The 22835-nt window shown below is 38.6% G+C and overlaps 1 protein-coding gene across 6 annotated transcripts in view; it reads right to left on the reverse strand.

Annotated features, from left to right (window-relative positions):
* Positions 1-326: 326 nt before the first annotated feature.
* wdfy3 (WD repeat and FYVE domain containing 3) overlaps positions 327-22835 on the reverse strand; it is an 83268-nt gene continuing 60759 nt past the window's right edge. For 5 of the 6 annotated variants that reach the window (XM_056250573.1, XM_056250574.1, XM_056250575.1 and 2 more), the window contains 34 exons: positions 22177-22311; positions 21712-21891; positions 21349-21582; positions 21067-21166; positions 20575-20735; positions 19584-19813; positions 17014-17123; positions 16684-16866; positions 16330-16487; positions 16155-16232; positions 15729-15956; positions 13852-14020; positions 13364-13524; positions 12929-13077; positions 12249-12369; positions 12054-12139; positions 11073-11153; positions 10924-10978; positions 10721-10840; positions 10465-10582; positions 10278-10384; positions 9496-9649; positions 9309-9400; positions 8907-9119; positions 8429-8576; positions 6747-6901; positions 5743-5901; positions 5415-5594; positions 4600-4782; positions 4410-4500; positions 3864-4229; positions 3360-3471; positions 2996-3193; positions 327-2749 (listed from right to left, as the gene is read on the reverse strand). In XM_056250573.1, coding sequence (XP_056106548.1) covers positions 2629-2749; positions 2996-3193; positions 3360-3471; positions 3864-4229; positions 4410-4500; positions 4600-4782; positions 5415-5594; positions 5743-5901; positions 6747-6901; positions 8429-8576; positions 8907-9119; positions 9309-9400; positions 9496-9649; positions 10278-10384; positions 10465-10582; positions 10721-10840; positions 10924-10978; positions 11073-11153; positions 12054-12139; positions 12249-12369; positions 12929-13077; positions 13364-13524; positions 13852-14020; positions 15729-15956; positions 16155-16232; positions 16330-16487; positions 16684-16866; positions 17014-17123; positions 19584-19813; positions 20575-20735; positions 21067-21166; positions 21349-21582; positions 21712-21891; positions 22177-22311 — 5136 coding nt within the window. In that variant the 3' untranslated portion in view covers positions 327-2628. The remainder of the gene's footprint in view (positions 2750-2995; positions 3194-3359; positions 3472-3863; positions 4230-4409; positions 4501-4599; positions 4783-5414; positions 5595-5742; positions 5902-6746; positions 6902-8428; positions 8577-8906; positions 9120-9308; positions 9401-9495; positions 9650-10277; positions 10385-10464; positions 10583-10720; positions 10841-10923; positions 10979-11072; positions 11154-12053; positions 12140-12248; positions 12370-12928; positions 13078-13363; positions 13525-13851; positions 14021-15728; positions 15957-16154; positions 16233-16329; positions 16488-16683; positions 16867-17013; positions 17124-19583; positions 19814-20574; positions 20736-21066; positions 21167-21348; positions 21583-21711; positions 21892-22176; positions 22312-22835) is intronic. The other variant, XM_056250571.1, reaches the window with a different exon arrangement.

Below are 22835 nucleotides of genomic sequence, written 5' to 3' on the forward strand. Positions count from 1 at the left end.
CAAACAAATGAGCATTCAGCGGTGTTCCCGGAAACCAGTGATCAAACACCTCAGTGCTTTCACCAGAGACTTAATACTTAAGACTTTGTTGTAGCTGTTAGCGATCAAGGCAAACATGAGTTTTTCCAAGCACGATGAATGCTGTCTCGATTAAACCGCTTTTATCAAATTTGTTCAATTTAAAAAGTGTGAAATCACATTTGTCCTATATTGTTATACATTTTCTAAAGTCTTCCTAGTCATAATGAAGTTCTTGGCCTCCAAGATTTTACATTCATTCACTACACTGGAAGTTAATATGGAAAAAACTCATTTGAGGACATTGGTGGTGATAAACAGCAAGTATTTAATTGAAATTAAATTAAAAAGTATGAGTACCATATGTATTGCGTCATAATAACAGGTATAAGGGTTTTTTATGGGGGACGGGGGTTTCATATAATTGTTTTTCAACACAAATATACAATGAACATTCAGCTACCACAGTTTTGCACACTAGATACTGTAGTAATGCAGTCTATCACAAGACCACCAAACAGGGACAATCCGTGTGTATTTCATCAGTTCTGAGATCAGTCCTCAACATCCATACATATAATATAAAAGTCATTCCAGAGTCATGGGACATGTTCTCTGTATATCCGCCTAAAACTGTACACAAAACCTTCAGGATTGACTCGTTAGATAATGCCATAAAAATGAGCCAAAGAAAGAAAACAAAACAAAAACAATGCCAAAACATGTACAAAACTCTGACACAGAAAGTCAGCTGTGTTAGACATGCAACAAGTAACCAAACTTGCTGAAAAATTACAAACAAAACAAAAATTCATAAAAAAAGAAAACCTTATAATTGCATAAATACTTTGTACAGTTCATCTCACTGTAAAGAAATGCACTCTTTCAAAATAATAGCCCACAACATTAAAATGCATCTGATAAAACAATGATTACTCCATGTCTCTATGTCAAGGTGCAAAAATAATTTCAGATTGATAAAGTCGTTTGATCTTTGAGCTGCTTGTCGACAGCAAAATCCCAACAGCTTTGTGACGTTATGATTGCACACTGAATTACAGTACATTAATACAGAATAATTCAACTATAATGAGTGCATATTAGGTTGTACGGAAATCATACATAAAACTGCAACTGTAACAAATTTTTCATATTTTAAAGTTGTAAGTGTCGGACAGTTTAAAGGAAGAAAGAGAAAGATATTCTCTCTATTAATTAAAGCAGCACTTTTGATAGGTATTGCCCACAGTATCAAAAGAAAAGCAAAAAAACAAAAACAAAAACATATACAAACAAAAAAAAGAAAAGATGAAACAAACTTTCTATTTCATAGTCTTGCCTAAGGTACAGAGAAAGTAGGCTTCCAGTCCATCAAAAAGTGTTCAATCCCTTTTTCTTTACACATGATAACTTTCAAGCTACAGTCTTTCGTCAAATGTATGTGGAGTGAAATCATCAGGAACTATTGCTTTCATAATCTACAGACGTTTAAACTGGTGCAACATCGCAAACGGTTAAAATTGAGATTTTAAGAATAAGAATAGTGAAAAAGTAAAAAAACAAAGCTAGAGTCAAATCAACATTTAAGTCATCTAATTCATATTAGTTTGTAATAACAGATAAATAATTGCATTAAGGACTGTCAGAAAAGTCCCACAGTAAAACATCCAATATGAAATGTGTATTAACTCTTGACACTTCAGAAACATGTTTCATATTATAGTCTATCAACTGATTTTCTGTCTCTAAAACGTAAACAAAAAGGTAGTGGAATCTTTTAAAGGTTGAATGAATCCTGTCATTAACAATGATTTACAGTGGTCAAAATCCTCAGTCTTTGATCTAAATTCAACAATTACATACTTTCACTGACCTACTGTTAAAATATATAATAGTAATTACAAATCAAGGCAGTTTGGCAACAAAATTTAAACCGAAAAACTGTTTATGGCAACTGGCTGATACTGTGGGCAACACTTCAACAGAACATATAAAACAAACCAAATAATTAAGCATTTGCATAACTAGACAAGCTAGTAATGTCAACCCACAAACATTTATCAACATTCATAGTCCCCAATATTATTCCCGCTGGGATGCTGTGACTTGTGACATTGACTACACACACACACACTCACATTTTTGTTCTTTTAAAGCCAAGAGTGATTTTTAACATACTGTAATACTATATTACAAGCAAAGTGTTGTTTTCATTTCTTCTTTTATCTCTTAATAATGACTTTTGTTTCACTGTTTCAAGTTAAAAATGCCATTGTAAGTATTTACAATATAAACAAATGTCATCTCGTTTCATCAGGAAGCGTTTTATACGCATCGCTTTTTCTAAAATCTAAACATTGCCGACTTTGTGGATGATGCCAATGAGATGACGGAGCAAACTGCAAAAGAAAATGCATGAATGGAAAAGTAACTAACAATCGTCTCTCTTTAATGTTGACACTTCTGTAATATATGGAATTATGAGCATTAGTGATCCCATTTTGGTCTACGTCAGTGATTTACCAATGGGATTTTGCACGGGGAGCGGTGTTGTGGGTTTTTTTGAGGGTGGTTGGGTGTTTTGGGCATGTGAGGCGGGGTGAGGGTGATCTAGTTTCTCGGGCTTTCTTCAGAGCCCCGCTCATGCTGCAGGTTGTAGTAACAGTTCTGACACACACGCACAGGAGAGGAGATTTTCAGCCGCTTGATCTCTGACTGAAAGCGACTGCACCTAAAGGGGACGAGCAACAAATTGTGAAACACAGAAAATCAGCTGAAAATGATTTAGTCACTGAAATTATAGTCATTCTAATTATCAAGACATTTGAAAGATTTAAAAAAATTCAAAAAAAATTGAAAAATAAAAAAAAAAAAATTGAAAAAAAAAATTGTTGCAGTGCCCTTTCAAAAAATAAAAATTATATATATATATTTTCAAATGTATTCAGTCCATATATTATCGCAAATAATCTCTTACTTCTGGCAGAAGACCTGGCCACAGTTTCTGCAGTGGTGGCGTCTTTCAGTGAGGGAGAAGCGCACTGTGCATCCGGAGCAGCTGTCCACCTGTTCGTCCTTCACCCAGTGATCTGCAGTGGAGCGTCCTGGTTGATCACTGACAGACCAGCTGAACACGCGGCCACGGCCGTCGCCTACCAGGATCTTACTGTGGTCTCTGAGTACACAAGAACAGCTTGTTATCAACCGTTATCTTGTTAAGAAACAATTCATTTGATGCCCTCTGAGAAAACACTGTGATGCCAATGTTAAATCACATCAGAAACACAGTAGAAACCAGTTTTTCTTTTATCCACATTCCAGCACAAACACAGAGCACCTACTTTGAAATGGCAAGCGAGGTGATTTCCGCAGGATGAGCGTTGTCCTTGCGGTCAAACGCTGTGTGCATGGTGAGTTTGCTCCGGAACTCCAGCTGTCTCTCCCATCTGTAGCCTGTTCAGGAGTCAAAGTAAACAGTAAAGAACATGCCATTTGGTCACATAAAAAAAAAAAAACACTATCATAAAAATCCTCCAACACAAGAGAACAGCACTAATGCTTAACTGATTAAATAGCCACACTTCTGAAATCTATGAATTTAAATGCATTTTGATTACATAAATTAAAATCCAATTCATTTAAGGATTTACTGATCTCGCTTTGGTCTTTTCATGTAAATTGTTATGTCTATAACATAATTTGTAGTAAAACAGTATTAAATTAGAATTAAATACATTAAATTAGTTTTTAATATATTATAATAAATTAATATTGAATTATATTTTTAATATAATTAAAAGTATCACAAGTCATCACATGAAACGGCTGGTTTTAATCTACCTCACCTGGTTTGAGTTTGTTGTAGGACCGAGCCTCCATATTACTGGGCTGAAGAGGCTGTGGCACGGGCCCATGTGAGGGTGCTGAGTGCGGTTGGGAATGTGGCTGCGAGGGAATTCCTGGTCTAATCTGGCCCTCTGAGTAGTTTACAAAAACAAAGCCGTCTTTCTCGTCAATGCTGAGCGTGTCCGACCAGCGGCGGGAGTCGTCAGAGCCACTGTCCACCGACCAGGAGGCTCCGTTGCGAGGCTTGGGTCTGTGGACGGCACTGCTGGGCTGGCTGTTTGAGGTTCGAGGCTTGGGGTCCTGACTGAGGCTGGCTTCCTCTCCCTCAGACTCACTGGTGTCATCGTCTGGAGCGTCACGACCTTCTGGAAGAACAAGATTTAATATGAAAAGATCTAATAAAAGTCCAAAGAAATTCATGTAATGCATAAAGCAGGCTAAAAAGCGTTATAGCAAAGTTAATCAATTTTATTTATTTGATCTAATACTCTGCAATAATACAGAACAAATGACAATTAAAAGATGTCATGGGGGGGATGTTTTACCAATCTCTCCACAGCAGTCTGGCACCTCAGGGGGCTCTACAGGGTCTGGAGCAGGGGTTTCTGGGACTTGCAGAAATTCGGTTCTCCAGAACTACAACATAAAGTCACTTGTCAAGAACTGTTATCTGTTGAACACTTTTAAACAGACAGAGTGGAAAGAAAGAAGGTAAATTCAGATGAAGGCTGTTACCCTGACAACACCATCTGAGTGTCCTGTAACGATAACATTCTGTGTGTCCCACTCATTCATCTCTGAGACGCAGCAGCAGAGGATTTGTTGGCTGCGGCCGGTGAAGGTGTTGGTGCTGGCGATGGGGCTTCCATTAATGCTCCACACGTGGATGTAGGTACCAGCACAGGACACTATATCACCCTACACCCACAGAGTCATAACCAAATCAGAATACTTCAGTTAGTTCTGAGGCATCATTTTATAATGAGGATTCTTAAAAAGCAAGAATCTAAATCAGGAATCTCTCTTTTTTTTTTTTTTTATAACGTAAACAGCATTTCACTTATTAATTCGAAATTAATTCATATTCAGGCAATAAACTAAAAAAAATGCAAATATTTTTTTCATACTTTTCTAGTTAATAGTTATATTAATATATATTAGTTCAGCTCACAAATAAATTAATTTTCAGGAATTTTTCAAAGGGAAGCACATTTTTAACGCATTACAGCTTCTGAGAGTTTGATGACTACATCAAATAAACTTCATACCAAAAACGAATAAGTTGGTAATAATTTAGAATTCTGTATCAGCCAATAATAACAATACTGATAATACATTATTATATATTTTTTTATTTTTATTATTATAATTATTTATTATTAAAAATATAATTTAGTAATAAATTATTTTATTGTCCCAATAACCCATAAAAATATATTTTTTTCCCCATAGTTTTCTGTATGTGCTTATTAAATGTTTAAACTAAAAGGATTTTAAATGCAGTTTAAACAATATTTGTGACTTTTCAGAAAGCATTATTGTGGGCTCACAGTAAGCTCGTTGATGCAGAGTGCCGAGACTGGGGCCCGATGACCCCTTAGCTGGGTGACGAAAGACAGCTTATTCAGGTCCCAAATGATGCATGTACGGTCCCGAGAGCCACTCACGACAATGTGGTAAGCTGATGACGCTGTGAGACATGTAACTACATCTGTGTGGCCCAGAAGAGCCTGGAAACATACATACATACATATATCAATCAACATACAAAACACAAGTAGGTTTAGCAAATGAGTCTTTGGAGTAAAAAGAATCAAACAAGCAAGCAGCATCAAATCAAATACAAAACAAAAGCTATCATGTGCTAATAACAGTTACCTGTTTGAGTGTGAGGGTCTTGGCTTTCTCTTTGGAGGTCCCGGTCTCCCAAACACAGATGGCTGTGCTGAATCCTCCAGTAATGACCAGTTTGGGATTGGGGCAGATAGAACACAAGATCTGTCCCCACTCAGAGAGACACTCATATACTATCCCTGCCTATGAGACGAACGCAACACACGAACATTAGACAACTAAGCCTGAAAACTATACACACTATATCGAATGAACCAACACCACAAGCAAGTGTAACCAAACACTACAACTAGTGGGCACTACTACACAGCTAGTGAAATGCAAATCATCTGAACAACATTGAGAAGAATATTTCCCACAGCAACATTGTATATCTCTACAGAATTTTTTTGAGAAGAAAAAAAGATAGAAAGAAAATACTGCAAAAAATGTCAAATGCTTCTGATAACTCAAAGAAACTCTGTTTATAAATGCTCCGCAAAATACAGAAAATATGCACTCTACCATTCAAGTCTGGGGTCAGTAAGAAATTGATCAAAAGTGACAAAGAAACATTTTATAATTTAACATTTATAAATGTTACAAAAAAATAAATATTTCAAATAAATGCTGTTTTTTTAAACTACCTATCCATCAAAGAATCCTGAAAAAAAGAATGAACAGTTTCTACAAAAAGTATTAAGCAGCACAACTGTTTTCAACATTGATAATTTATGACAAATGTTTCTTAGCACCAAATAAGCATATTAGAATGATTTCTGAAGGATCATGTGACACTGAATATTTCAATATTACAGTTTTTACTATATTTTCAATCAAATAAATGTAGGCTTGGTGAGCATAGACACTTCTTTAAAAAAAAATCGACCCCAAACTTTTCAACTGTAGTTACTATAAAAGTAAACCTAACATTTTTTTATGAATATGCAAAGCTCTTGCCCCAAATGCATTTTAGGATCTGACAGCCATTCACAACAGCTGCTGAAAGCACTACAAGTAAACATAAGAACTTGTATGTAGCAAATGACCTTGTCAGACTCATAGTTGGAGAGGCGGCAGCTGAGGTCCGCGTAGCCCCAGGCGAAGGTTTTATTCCAGGCAGGAGGAACCAACACCTTGTTCTGCTCAACAGCCAGAATGCCCTTGTCAGTGCACACGATCTGACCCACTGGCTCTTTCAGCTCTGTACGACACAAATGACACACACAGAGCTCATTTAAATGCTCATCACTGTATGGCCAGAATTGTTCTCTGTATGACCAGAACTGTTTCTGAAAAAACAGTTTCAACAAATAAAAATGACATTTAATTATGAATAAATAGTTATTAAATTAAATAGTTGACAATATATATATATATATTAATACAAAATGTATATGACAGAATATAAAATTAGTAGTAACAACAAAAAATGGTATGCGATTCAAAACGTGGGCTGTTTGGATCTGACTTTTGATTGGTCATCACAGAGGATGTAATGCTACTGTACACTAAAAGTGTAACGATACATTGTTATATCGAGATACTGCTATATAAAAATGCGACGATATGTATCGTTGATGTAAATGATAAGATTCACAATATAGAGTTAGTTTTATCCAAGACTCAGCTTACTGTATTTATAAGGTATTATTCAACCAAAAATTTTAATTTTGTCTTAATTTACTCACCCTCATGTCGTTTAAAACCTATAAGACTTTCAAACGAATTAAGAGATTTTTTCATAAAACCTGAGAGATTTCTGTCCCTCCACCAGCAGCCATTTCACCCTGTAGCCCAAGACTGGTTGCCCACTGAAGCTAAGCAGGGCTGAGCCTGGTTAGTACCTGGATGGGAGACCTTCTGAGAAAACCAGGTTGCTGCTGGAAGAGGTGTTAGTGAGGCCAGCAGGGGGTGCTCACCCTGTGGTCTGTGTGGGTCCTAACGCCCCAGTATAGTGACGGGGACACTATACTGTCAATTGAGCACCGTCCTTCGGATGAGACGTTAAACCGAGGTCCTGACTCTCTGTGGTCACAAAAAATCCCAGGATGTCTTTCGAAAGAGTAGGGGTGTAACCCCGGCATCCTGGCCAAATTTGCCCAGTGGCCTCTGTCCATCATGGCCTCCTAATCATCCCCATATATATATATATATATATATATACCAATTGGCTTGATCACTCTGTCTCCTCTCCACCAGTAAGCTGGTGTGTGGTGAGCGTTCTGGCGCACTATGGCTGCCGTCGCATCATCCAGGTGGATGCTGCACATTGGTGGTGGTTGAGGAGATTCCCCCTTCTATGTGAAGCGCTTTGAGTGTCCAGAAAAGCGCTATATAAATGTGATGAATTATTATTATTATTATTATTTAAAGTCCATTCCTCTAAAACTTAAAATGTCATAAAGGCATGGTAAAAATAATCAATTTTAATTTTTGGATGAACTAATCATTTACAGTTTAGGAATAGTCATTTTCACATGCTTTCTTGCGATTAGAACCGTGATTGATTGCATTTATCATCTCAGCGCAAATATGTGCTGCCGGGATGGCAGTCCTCAAAGTGAAAGCGCAAACATCATTTAAATCACCATATCACATTTATTTTTAGTAGTATGACTATTCAAAGCAATAGTATCATATCGTGAGTTCAGTATCGCGATTTGTATCGAATCGTGACATGAGTGTATCGTTACATCCCTACTGTACACCTCTATCCAATCTGCATCACCTTTGACAGGAGTGAGTGAGGGGCGCAAGTTGTCCAGATGATGGAAGAAGATCTTGTCTAAGGTGGAGTTGATTGTAACAGGCACACCAGGCACCTCTCCGTTTGACTTGCTGCGCACCCGCTTTGGAGGATGAGGCTTCTTAAACAGCTACAATAATAGAAAAACAGAGGTTAAACTTGATGCTGAATAAATCAAAAACAAAGATGTACTGTACAGTGGTACCAAAAGGAATATGGACACCTAAGTCACACATAATGTATGAATTTAATTACATTAAACACAGAATATCAAACCAAATGGCATCAGCAAACAAATGAGGATACAACTTCTTTCAGAACAAACTTTCCTTTCCATGACTTTTACCCAACTAGTGTCACTGTGATTTTTACCAGATGTATGAAGTCAAGTTTGCACAGTTATCCTATCAGAATAACCACCAACGTCATTCATGACATTTTCGAAAATTTAATCGCAAACCTGTTTTGGGATCTGGCCGAAGTTGTTGATGAATCCAATGGTAGCGGTTTCTTTAAGTGGGTCATTAATGTTGTAGATGTCCACCTGGCCCTCATAGAAGAGATGGTGGAAGACATTCACTGCCTCCACCGCTGGAGGACCCTGCTGCTTGTAACCAAAGATCAAGTCGATCCATTCATGCAGATGGGAGCTGACATAGTCACACTCCAAAGCCTGAAAAAACACACACAAACCCTAAAGGTTATGAACCTGTTTCTGGAGATGGCCTTCAGTTATTCTCTGACATTTAGGTTAAAAGTGGGATTAGGAGAACGGTATTAAAGATCTGTATTAGGAGCGGATGAAACAATGACACACAGAGCTTCTTTCTGACCACAGGCTCCATCAGGGACAATGCATTACCTCTCTGTGAACCCTAATGAACTCTCTTGGGTCTCCTTTTGCCCACGGAGGCAGAAGAACGTCTCCAAGCCTAATGCCATTCTGTTTACTCCCTTTAGGAAAGATTAACCAAATTAAATAACACATTTGTAGAAAAATAAAAGAAAGAGACTGTATTTAGGGTAGAGATGAGGCTAGTTGTCCTCACCCAGGTCGAAGTTGTTGGAGTTGAGCAGAAACTCAGGAAGGTAGAAGAACTCAGGGATGAGCTCCTTCACATCAGCCATGTTGTGTTTGGAAGCAGAGAGCCAACCCTCTCGTATACTGTGAAACATTCGGTCGGCCAGATCAAAATGCCCTCCCTAAAAACACAAATGAAACTAACATGTAACCAAAAGCTTTAACTTCTCATGTTCAATCTGGATCAACTCTAAAAGCTCGTTTACAGGGAAGTCCACATCAGAAAGATTGTTTCCAGCTGACGAACAATACAAACATTGACAGCCAATCAGAATCCACTTGACTTTAAAGCGATTTAGCAATTAAAGGAGCAGGATACATAACTTAGAATAATTAGAATGTTTTCATCCATTGGTGCAGATGCTAATATGTCTAATAACAACATCCTGTCAGAAACAAAAGAATATCTTTATTAATGCTTATAAACTTTGGATGGGAAAAAACACTGCAAATATTTGTGAGTGCAGCTGATGCTATGTTTATTGTGGAGACAGTCTATGCTATGTGGAGGCTTTATTTAGAAACATTTATTACAAAATCTATTTCCACCTGCGTAACAATGGGTGTAGAAGAATGGAAGAACAATGACAAGACTGTCCTGTTCAAGTCCTGTCCCCAATCTAGCCTCATAAAAAAAGGTTTCTTTAGTAGGTTACATTTTTTTTCCATCTTTGCCCCACCGTTGGTGAAAAAAAAACTCCCAACAAGAATAACTAAACACAAAGTAAAGAGAAGAAAGCAAGGACGAACCTGAAGCCTGAGGAAGATCTGTGTGAACGGCTCCATTCTGACCAGATATGAGGCCACGATCATTGCAGATGAGTAATGGGTGCCGTAATGATACGCCGGAGTCTCACCTGTGAAGAAACAAAAACATGTTTAAAAAAGTTTGCATAATCAACAACTCACAGATCATTAGCAGGGGTCTTTGATTCACCATTAGGATCCTCCCAGTCTTTGAATCTTTTCTTGTACTGGATCAGTCTGTCATCTGTCTGTGCTCCCATTGGTTTGGATAAGTTTCGGAATGTCTTTGGATTGTTGAGGTCCAGTTCCTGTGAAATAATTAAACATCTTTAACTAGCTGAGGAAGATTTAAGCTCAGACTGCAGAAGAAAAAACACAAAACCGGTACTAATGATCCAACAGAATATAGTACTTATTACAAGGAATGATCAAGCACATGTTTGTACCTCAGAATCAAAGTCGGCCAGGATCCATGGAAAGACTGGATACTGCATCAGGTCATTGTATGACCTGCCAGCCAATGTGTTGAGATGCATTAGATATTGGAAATTACTAATTTCTCCTCTCTGCAAATAAAGAGAGTCTTTTATGAGCAACACTGCAAAAACAAAACAAACTGACAAAACATCTTAATGTGAAGATACCGCACCTCCCATCTTTGGGTCACTGACTTCTCTCCGACCAGCGTACTAAGAAGACCAGACCTATTAACAACACAAACACACACATATATAAATGTTTATTTGGTAAATAAACTCTAAATACACTTCATAATCTTATAATATGATGGTAACTTACCCTTGTTCCACACTAGTGTTGGGACGTTGCCCAGAGACAGATTCTGAGCTGTCGGCTAGTGAGGGAACAACTGCCAGGAACCTAGAAAACAAGATTTGGCTTTAACCGCTTTTTTTAATCAGTTATTTCCCACTGGAATACACTCCCGTTTCAATAAAAAAAAGAAAAAAAGAAAGTAATACTTTAATTCATTAAGGATATATTAAATTGAAAAAAATTGACAGACATAATGTTATATAAGATTTCTGTTTCAAATAAACGCTGTTCATTTGAACTGTATATTTATCAATAGAAAAAAAAATATTTTAAAAATGTTTCCATAAAAATATTAAGCAGCACAACTGTTTTCAACTTATAATTTTTGAAGGATCATGTGACACTGAAGACTGAAGTAATGATACTGAAAATTCAGCTTTGCCATCAAAGGGATAAATTATATTTTAAAATCTATTAAAAGAGAAAAGTTATTTTAAATTGTAAAAATATTTCACAAATTACTTTTTTTATTGTATATTATTGTATTGTATTTGTGATCAAATAAATGACGCGTCTGTGAGGATAAGAGATGTGTTTAAAAAATATAATATCAACCCCAAAGTTTGGAAAGGTAGTATGCATTTCTCTCATTTTCTAAATCAAGTCTCGAAAGGACAAAACACATTTACTGGGTAAAATCACTTCATGAATAGCATCTTAATGTAGTCTATTACAGTGGTTTATGAATGTGCAGTACACCTGTTCTAATAAAGTCAAAATTCACAATGAATTGCTCCCAAAATGGGGAGCTGCAATGTGTGACAGGGAATCTGAGAGAAATGTCTGTGGAAGACCCCTTTCTATTCTTAATAGCCGAGTGTGACAACATCTGACAGGACAAGATAAGATTTCATCTAATATGATCAAAACCTGTGACATCCACATCTAAAATAGAGCTGTCGGCAAGTGGGATGCTGCCTTAAGAGGCATGAGTGTTTTCAATACCTCTGATACACTTTGTTCCGGACTCCTTTTTGAAAAGCCAACAAATAATTTCTTCCATCCCCAGAAAACACTTCTACTGCCATGGGCTGTGAGGAAGAAAGCATAATGTAACTTCATTATCAGCCTTAACATGAAAGCTGCCCAATGTTATCTGGGTTCAAGCAACAAATTAAGCCAAATGGATCATTTGCATACCTGAAGCAGGTAGCGACGTTTGTGCACCTCTCTGATGTCTTCGTAAGCAAAGATGCTGCAGCTTCGTTTCAGCTGACTCTTGCTCTGCCGGGCCCCTCGGGGGATGATAGGCTCATGCATACTGCAAATGTCACAAAAACAAAGTGCAAACACTAAACCAGTGGTTCTCAACCAGGGTGCCTTAGCAAAGCTCCAAAGGGGCCACAGAATGACTAATATTAATAAATAATTACATAAATGAATCTAAACATGATAAAAGAATTGAATGACAGAATGAATCGTAGGGTAGTTATTTTTTTTAATTTTGCTTTGTCATAATTACAGCAGGAATACTCAAATATCTTATCCTATGTGGGAATATTATGTTGGACAATGGGGGCCAGTCAAAAAGGTTGAGAAAAAAAATGCACTAGATTATTAGAGACTATGTCAGAATATCTGAGAAGCAAGAAAATTTAAAAATTAAAATAAAATTAAAAATAAAAAAGGCTTTTTTTTTTTATATATGTTAATATATATATTATGTATACCTGTATATATATATATATATGTAATACACAGAAAATCTGCATTTTGGGCCAGTAGTGGGCCAGGAAAGAATATTGAATTTTACCAGATTATCAGCTACAAGTGAGTTTTTGTAATTAGCTAAGAGCAGAAAACCAAACATAAAAACTTACTTTGCAGGGAGTGTCTCAATGTCTCTAATCTCTCTGGTGACAGTCATAGTGAAGCCGTCGATCACATAAAAATGCTCTTTCCCAAATAAGAGCAGTCCTTCACTGGTGTCCAGACCCTGAACCCGAGCACACCGGTACATGTGCTGGATCTATCAGCACAAACATAGGAAACACATTCTCAGTATCATTCATATCAATCAATCCAAATTACCCATGAAGTAAAATAACAACCAGACCGGTTTTGATTATTACTTCCCTTATACCAATGGGGGGTAATCTGACAGCTACCGCAATTGTAATGATCAAAATAAAGCTTTATCCAAAGACCCACATTTTCTAAACAACAGAGACTGCCAGTAAAAACAAATTGCAGTTGTTAAGCAGTGTGACTAGGATGTTGTGGAGGAAGTGGTGTAGCCGTGTAGTGCTGCAGACCTTCTCTCCCTCCTCCAGCAGGCGGAGCAGCGTGGTGTTGTCGGTTTTCTGTTCCTCGTCCATAGCTCCTGACTCCAGCAACTCCTGCAGCTGGTCTTGACTGTCCTCATCAGCCCCATCTGCTGTGGAGCGGGACCGTTTCAAAGGGGCCTTCACCAAACCTAAAACATAACACAGCACACTGAGTCAATTCATGCAACACACAGTTTTAATAGATAGACAATCATATCATTCGACAGACAGTTTCTCCCATTCAATTTAAAGAGTCGGCAGAATTACCTTTTACTAACAAGTTAGTAGTAGTTGTACAGTATGTCAAGTCTTTTGAAAAAGGAGAAGAATTCACTGTATTGAAAATGGTACTTCTTTTCTATATGCTACATACATCGACAAGCAAAATGTATAATCAATAACTGTAAAACTCAATGTAGAATGTATACCAGTGATCAGTTAATTTCTGTGGTAGTTTCACAGTAACATATATTGACCTTTGACCCTTGCGATGGTGTCCTCTCCATGCTCAGGCTCCTGCTGTGTGGTCTCTCCCTCTGTGTTCTGCTCTATGGAGTGCTGGTACATCCCCGGGTTCCCTGACAGCAGCCGCATGTAATACTCCTTACTGTCATAGCTGATCGCTCGGCGGTAGCGCACTGGTTTCTGGAAGGATTGAAATTGAACTATTTAATAGGATTAATTCACTTTTTTTGGGTTTATATCAACCTTGATGGAAAACCTTTATAATGAAAAATACGCTCTTGCAAGTCAGTGACAGCCAGAGGAATCCAGTCAGAGGCATGCAAACACACTTTGGGCTCGACACAGCCACATGAGCATCACTCCTTAAGAAAATCCCACACTGACATTTCACATTTATTGTGTAATTCATATTTAGACACCACTTATATATTCACCCACAAAGGATAATTCAAGTATTTAAACATCTTTAGATCAGCAAGTTTTCAAGATTCAAATTCAGTCAAGCATCTGTATGCAAATTTTAAATATTGATTTTGGTGAGAAAAACAATCTGCATGGACATGCTGTTTATCAACCTCCATCTAAATACAATTCAAGGAAACTATAATTAAAGGTGAAGTATGTAATTTCTGCACAACTAGCAGCACCAAACAGAACTGCAATTTGTTTGTTTGAGTGGTCCAAATGGGCCACACATAACAACACTGGCTCAACCAATGGAGAGAGTTTAGGGCGGGGCTACAGTATCTGTTTGCTGAACAATGGAAGTTGGGTGAAGTATGTGAAAAGGTCTTTGTTTCTGCCGTTCTGTTTGGTGCCAGTAATTACATAATTCAACATGAATACCAATTATTATTAAGTTGTAACCGTACTATGCAACATTCTTGTTTGAATATTGTTCAATTTCACAACACATACTATAATATGGATTAAAAGGATTAGCAAACGAGGGAAGGAGCTTTCCTAAATCTATTTTTTTAGAGGTTTCTCTGTACTGTATATGAAATATATTCAACAGGAATGAAAGCAGAGAAAACATCTCCAACCAGCATTTTAAAAGCTCTGCAGAGGCGTAAATCCACATACACCTCCCTGTCATGAGCCAGGCACATGTAGAAGGTCTGGGGGGACATTTTATTCTACAGTTAAGCATTCAGCAGCATTCAATGCAGTTGTTTGAGAGCATACAGCAAGACTGTAGTTTAGGCACACTTCAGTTTGTACCTGGACTGTTAAGTTAACCACAGCGGCCAGTAATGGCACCTGAGAGTGATTCTAAAAAGGGGAAAATGGGTTAAGGCAAGAGGAGCATATGAGAGCATTTAAGGGTCCATTTGTGCATTCATTACCATCATATGGCTAATGCTGCTAATTCAAGTTTGAGAGTTCACAAAAGATCCATTCAGAGCATATTATCAGCCATTAGTGCTATACACACGCTGACTTTCACTGGAACTATAGGCACATTCAACAGACTTGTTTCAGTTAATGGGGTAAAATAAGATTAAACCTAACTGCATAAGATTATTTTCTATTTCGGGCAGTCAGAATTACCTTCTTTTTAAGCAAATCTTGAAATCATTGTAGATGACTATCTCTATCTCTAATAATTTAAACATATATAATAATAATAAAAATAATATTATAATGACTCATGCACGTGTCTAACCCTATTTAAAGCCACAATATCTACTTTGACAACGCAGTGAATAATTATTAAAAAAATTAACGAAATCCTGAAAAGTATCGTTTTTAAAGATACAAGGTTTCCACCCGACAGCGACGATATAGTATTGTCCCAAAACTTACCTGAGATAAAAAATACACTACAGGTACCTCATTAATTAAAAACTACAACAAAAAAGGGGTAAGAAGGGCATAAACTAACCTGAGTACTTGCGTTGGGCTCAGGATCAGGCACGTAGGGATAATGAATGTAGAACATGTCATTCCGAACCATTTTCTTCCTCATTCTACAGGGTCCCTCGGTCATGTCCAACTGAAACTTATCCAGATGGGAGCCAATAGGAGGCCCCCAGAGACCCCTTTCCCGAAGCAGCTCATATTCAATCCCTGCCCACTCATCCATCACATACTTCAGTGCATTCTGCTGCCTCTGTGAAAAAACAAATGCATATTTGGAACAAACATCTTTTTTTAATTATTTTTATTTTTTATTATTGATTCCACTACAATCAGGCTTGGGAAAACATTTATTTGACGACTACCCCATGTAAAACATTTAACCAATTATTATTGTTCTAAAAATAATCTATGCGACCTTTCTATATATGTTTGAAATTGTGCAGATTACCTCTTGATGCTCCTTGTACTGCATTGCTACCAAGTCCCGAACCACAGCAATGTGCGTGAACATCCACTGGAAGGTTTCCTGTGGACAGTCAAAACTAAATGTGAGTACAAACTACCTGTGCAAGTCCGAAAGATCAGCTCAGTTCCACATTTGTGAAAGTTGTTTTGTCAGTTACCTGTGCAGAAAGGTTGTTCTTGTTCATTCCACTTTCCTTCTTGCTGCGACGGGAGCCGGTCAGTTTGGACAGACCAAAGCCACTGCTGACTCGAGACAGTTTGGACTGATTCGCTGGGGCAACAGTCTCACCCCTGCTGATGCATTTCTTCTCATGGACTAGAAGGAAAACAGAAGTTGTTCAACACAGTAAGAGAAACACACAACAGATCAAAAAAAAAAAAAAAGCAGAGTGACGAAGATAGACACAGGAAAGAGTGTGAAAGCAACACGCTGCTAAAATTGAAAGAATCTGCACATGTGATGGAATTATAAAGTAAACATTTGAGCGTGTTTGACTGGATGTTTTCCTCACCCAGATGGCTCTGCCAGCTTTTAGCAGCAGGTTCCTCTAGAGCAGATCGGGCGGTGGCGATGTCCACATGTCCTCTGTCATTGACAGGTAGAGACACTTTAAAAATGTCCTCCAGCATTTGTCGCTTACTGTGCATGAGCTCCGTCCACACACGATTCACTGCCTTGAGCAGCAACTGACGACCTAACACACACAAAACAAGAAGGACAGAATAAGCTAGATGTTAATAATGGCTTTTATGAGAGTTTGTAAAAGTGTTAAAGATATTAAACTCTATGCTTTAATCCAGCACAGATTTTTTCCCCCCAGAAATGTCAGAAAAAGAACAACCTTCGCTAACATCCTGGCTCTGTACGCTGTCCGACTCATTCTCGGATGGAACTGCAACATGCCAGGTGGTCATTCGGGCCTCCGCCTCCAGACCAAAGCCCTCCACACTACTGTAAAAGAACATGAAAGAGAACTGACCTGTGGCTCGGCGATACAGCATACGATTCTCATACATTTAAAGACACCAGGGTCTTTTGGCCAATGATTTATCAGTGCTACATCATGTGACGCATTCATCCTGTCAGTCAATAATATGAGTTTGAATGCCAAATCACAAACAGTAAGAATAATGAACTATCATTTCAGCACATTAGACACTCGAAATCAATTCAGTTGAAGTTATTGATCTTCCTGCGTCAGCAGAGCTCAGAGGCTCAGAGTATCAGCACTGCACACTAATGTAATTCTGTTCACTGTGTCTGAGCTGCTCTCATTTCTCAGTCTCTCTGAAGCCAAACTTCTGAGTCAGCCTAGATGCAGAGCCATGACAACGTGAACCTCCCCCTCAAATCTCTCGCAGTGACTCACAAATGAAAAGCAGAGAGCTGCACAATCACAAACAATCCTGAGACTGAGAAGAGAAATGATTCATTTTCCTACAGGATATCTACCCATTTATCTTTCTATCTAAATGTATTTTATTAATTTTTTTTAACTATTTATTGCTAAATTAAATTATTTACTATTTTACTTATTATTAACTACATTTATTTACTTATTTTTCATATCTTATATACAATGTACATCAATCAAAATGTATTTAATTTTACTGCTCATATAGTTTATACATCTATCTAAATGTATGTGTTTGCTTCACAGCTTGCTTATATATACACACACTGGGTCTCATTCATGAAACACGAGCAGAACGAATTTTTGTGTAAATCGTGTGTAAAGTGGTTCTGGCGTAAATTTTCGGATTCATTAAAATGTTCGTATTTTCCAAATGTTAGTTGGTACACAAGAAATCTACACCTGCTCCCAGCCACGCGTAAATAGTGCGCTTAACACCCAGTTGTAGTTAGTTGTCAGTCGGATTTAATGGGCGGGATTTATGGTAATTGAGAATGAACGTGCACGCGCATCCCATTTACGACTGATTGGAATTCATTAACACACACACACACACACATTTCACTATCACATCTGACGTTTACGAAGTATTTGTGAATCAGGAGAAGAGTTTTCGGGAAGGTCTCTTTACGCGCAAATCACTCGCATATTTACTCGTATATTTACGAATGTTTCATGAATGAGACCCACTGTCTTTTAATCTAGTATTATTTCTTTTTATTATTACATTTATTTTTGTCAGCACACATCTAACCATCAACCTGTTCATCTAAATCAGTGGTTCTCAAACTTTTTCGGTCATTCCCCACTTTGGACAAGGAGGAATTTTCAAGCCCCACCTGCCCCCATCGCCCCGACACAATGCTAATAAAATACGTAAAAAGCTTAAAATGTTCCAATTTATTGAAGTAACAAGTAGTATCAGTATAGTAACAAGTTGTATCTAAATACAAACTAACTATCTACATCAAATAACAGCAAGTTCAAAAATAAAGAAAATGAAGTGCATCTGTGTCATAACTTGCATGAAATTCAAAAATAGAGAAAATAAAAGTGCCTCAAAAATAGAAAAGAAATAAAAGTGCCACTTTGCAATCTGTTAAAAAAAGAAAAGAAGAGAAATCCATTTGGCAAGACAGGTCTATTTATCCCTGCTTTAGTGATTGCAATGAGCCTGTTTTGCATTGCACAATTTTTTAAAGCAGGGTTGCAGGCTTGATACTGCCACTCTCAAATCATGTTCAATGTTCAGAGAAATTTCATGTCTTGTCGTAAGCCACAACATAATGACGTCTCATATTTTCCAACCCAGACCTCAGCCCCCACTTACGCATGAAACAGCTTCCAGCGCGCCTGGCTACCCATCGGCGCGAAACATATCTATGGGCGCAAAAGTTTGTTCCGCTACAATTAATATGCCGACGTCACGACAATCATTATTTTGGGGGTGGGGAATTCCTGTTACTTGTTGTCGCCCCCGGGGGTGATCGGTCTAATAAGCGGCAACACACAGCTATAAGGACGGTTTGCTCTCACACGCGCTGCATTAATAGTCACACACACACACGCGCGCGCGCAGTCACTCTTTACTCTAGTGCGCGGTCTTGCTCCAGATTCCGGGAGATTGGATCTCATTTGCGGGCGTCAAGGAGCCGCTATCAATATGCGGGAGACTCCCGGAACTTCCGGGACATTTGGGATGTCTGGATAAAGATATAAAGGCATAAAATGGAAAATTTCCTCCCGTTTGGCGCACCCCACCTGTCACGTCTCTATTCCCCACCAGTGGGGCGCGCCCCACACTTTGAGAACCGCTGATCTAAATGAATTTTGAATGAAAATTACAAAAGTCTGGATTTGAACCAGAGACTCCTTGCATGTCAAATGGAAACCATAGCACGAGAGACTAGCATGTCCATCCATACGCTCTAAATTCATAAACCCTTGATTTCACTTAAAGTGCCTAAAAACATCTTGCGACCCCGTGTCTCTCTCACCTCCCCGTGTGCAGGTTGATCAAGCAGTGGGCCAGACAGGCCACAAACTCCTGGTCATGGTTGCCGGGTCCCAACACAAGGTTTCGGTTTACCGTCAGCACACGAAGTGAATCCAGCAGGGTGACCTGTTGCGGGACAGTCTTGTGTGGTCGTGAGAGTTGGTAAAGTATTGTTCGGTTCAGACAATGGTAGATTGAGTCCAGAGACAAACCCTGTGATCGGCGTTTAGACTGTTGAGGGACAAAAAACCCCAGAAGAAATGAGAAAAGGAGATTTGTGGAGAAACCACCACTCATGTAAATCACATAGGGATGCAACTAAAGTCTTGCAAATAAGTGTAAGAGAGAGAGAGAGAGAGAGAAGAGAGAGAGACAGCATTGTCAAACTAACAGAAAGTTGTAATGTTTATAGACAAGGACAAAGACAAAGATACCGCTTTCCTCAGTAGACATTCAAACTGATTAAGATTGACCAGAAGAATATCAGCTACAGTAGATGCAGGTAATGCACTCGTTTATAGTCCATCTCTAGCCTAATACATGATACAATAAGCTTCAATGAAGCAACACGGCGTTCCTTCGTTGCTAGGTCTAAAGTGAAATTTTACAATTAGTAACGGAGGCTCGGGCTCAACTGTTAAACTGTCAACTTTAGATTTGAATCTGTAGCAGAAGGAAGCAGTTCCACACAAAAGAGAGTTTTTAAAGACACTCCGTTGTTGTTTCTTATTTATTTACAGACATGTGGCGTCAAAATGTTGGGTAAACGCAAAGTCCTACAGGTTTGGAACGACACAAGGGTGAATAAATGATGATTTTGGGTGAACTACCCTTAGCCAAAAATGTTACAGCAAGACCATGCCTTTGTATCACCTAATTTAGATTTTCCCTTCATAATTCCTTAGAGACATTTTGGCAATGGGAACAAGTGTGCTTATTAATTATTACTAGGGAGGTTAAGCCCTAATATGACGTCACAGGACTGCACTCACCTGGGTGACCAGCTGAACTATGAATTCCACCACTAGCTTGGACTCTTTATTGAACATGCCTTGCCACAGCTTATCCACCACACGCTGGGTGAAGTAGAAGACGTTGTTGACCAGAATCTGGTAACTTCCTCCTGTTGTTATGGGCAATGATGCCTCCTCACCTGTTGGAGGAAAGACCCACAAACATGAAAGATTTGCAATGAAGAAATGGTTAATATCATTTTTACTTAGGGAACATTAGAACAAGGGGAAATGTGGTGGAGGTCAGGGGTCACAGAAGTCACCATCAGCTTCAGGGGCACACGCTAAACGAATAAAATTAAATATCTATTTTCACTTACTCGCATGACATGACATGACTCGCATGACTCTTAATCATGACATTCCAAACCCTGAATGTTTTTCTAACATGAAACAAACTAGACTTTTTTTCTTTTTGGGGGACTGAGGCTGTCGAGTGCCAAAAATGAGACAAAGAACTAATAAACTAACCCAACAGAACATCTGCTGCAAGAAGCTGCTCCATCACACTGTCCAGGATGTAGGACTGAAACTCCTTCTGCTGGGTTCTGGTGGAGCGCTCTGGTGAGGCCTGAGGACAGAGAGCAAAGTTAGCGTTTCTGCCCAACAGACTCCCACATTAGCTTCTAATAAGCAGCATGCAAAGACGATACAAATTAAAGCCAAAAATGACATGCACTGAAATTCTGTAGCTTAACTGGCAACAAATAAAATGTTTACTTGTGATCGAGCCGATATCTGAGATGATTTTACCTCTAGCAGAAGATCAATGATGGGGGTTTGTTTGCTGGCAGGTGTCATGCACAGGTTGTCCATGATGAGGACCCTCATGAAGTCAAAGACGTACTTCTTGGCTGGGTGGTTGGTCAGGTAGGTTTTATTGCCTACATTGCAGTATTCTGACTGGCTGCGGTTCATGCCTGTATCTGTCACAAAGGCTTTGAACTCTTCAGTTGGGGAGCTGGCTTCATCATCCAAATCAGTCACCTGAGGGAAAACAAGACACTTTTCAGCTACACAATAACCTTCAATTGTACCTTGAACATCAAAAGGACAAATTCTCAAAGGCCTTGAGGTCCCAAAAGCCAGTTACAATGACAAAGCGCAAGAGCATACCATCTCAGAGTAGGGCCGTATATTGAAGGGGAAAACTGTCGCAGCAAGTGTACACAGGAAGTCTGGGCTGTGCCACATGGGTGCCAGATCTGGGATGTTGTGATAGAGGTAACGGAAAAACTGCATGAGAGTGATGGGATATTCTCTCAGCCAGGAACCCTCCTCCTCTGACTGCCAAGGCTGTGGGTTAGATAAAAAGAAATATCCAAAACTATGTCAGCTTACGCTAAGAGCTTATTTTAAGGGCGTGGTCATGGGAATCAATTATTTTAACATAAACCATTTCCTTAATTTTTTACTTTGAGCATCAGTTTGTTATTTAATTTCCCAATTCATCCAGAATTCTTCATCAGTCGTAGTAGAAAACCTTTGATAAACTACCAACTGAAAACCGCAACAATCATCACAATAACAACAGTTGCTCCTCGTACACATATTTCTGAGGCAGGCGAGTTGGAGACTCACTAGGTTTAGCATGCTGCGCAGCATGGCCAGGAGCAGGAACGCTGTTTCAGTGCACATGTTGTGAATGGAGCCCACCACTGTAGCGCTGGAGGCCGGGACGCCAAATATAAACGACCAGATAGAATCCAGGTCAAACTGTGTGAGAAGATGGGATTATTCAATAATTATTGTTAAATATATATTATATAAATGATTCAATTGCATTCAATTCTTATGAAATATAATTAAATAATTGACCCTTCGCTAAGCCCCGCCCTCCCTAGTTACTGTTGCTACGCCTGTCAAGCTTTCGCGCCTGGCACGTCTATTACAGTGTGTATGCACCGGTGTCAGACATTCCCAATGAGATAATTAGTAATTTCTGGCGAACATGTGAAATATCTGAGAGAGCAAGACAAAAGGGACTGCAGTATGCATTCGAGGGATATATCCACGACATAATATGCAACCGATTAGAGAATAATTTCATAAAAATTGAAGCTAAAGCCTATAGTCCCAGCGCAAGCAGCAGCACCTCATACGCTGACCATTCAAATGGGAAACACAAATTGAGGAACAGCTGTGTTCGTGCACAGCAGGGTAAGTGATGTGAAAATAATCTAATAATTATAAATCAAACAGGAAATAAATCTTGTGGAATAACACCGGGAGAGCCGCGG

The sequence above is a fragment of the Rhinichthys klamathensis genome, unplaced genomic scaffold (assembly GCF_029890125.1).
Source record: "Rhinichthys klamathensis goyatoka isolate OS25496 unplaced genomic scaffold, OSU_Roscu_1.1 h1tg000071l_1, whole genome shotgun sequence".
Lineage (NCBI taxonomy): Eukaryota > Metazoa > Chordata > Actinopteri > Cypriniformes > Leuciscidae > Rhinichthys > Rhinichthys klamathensis.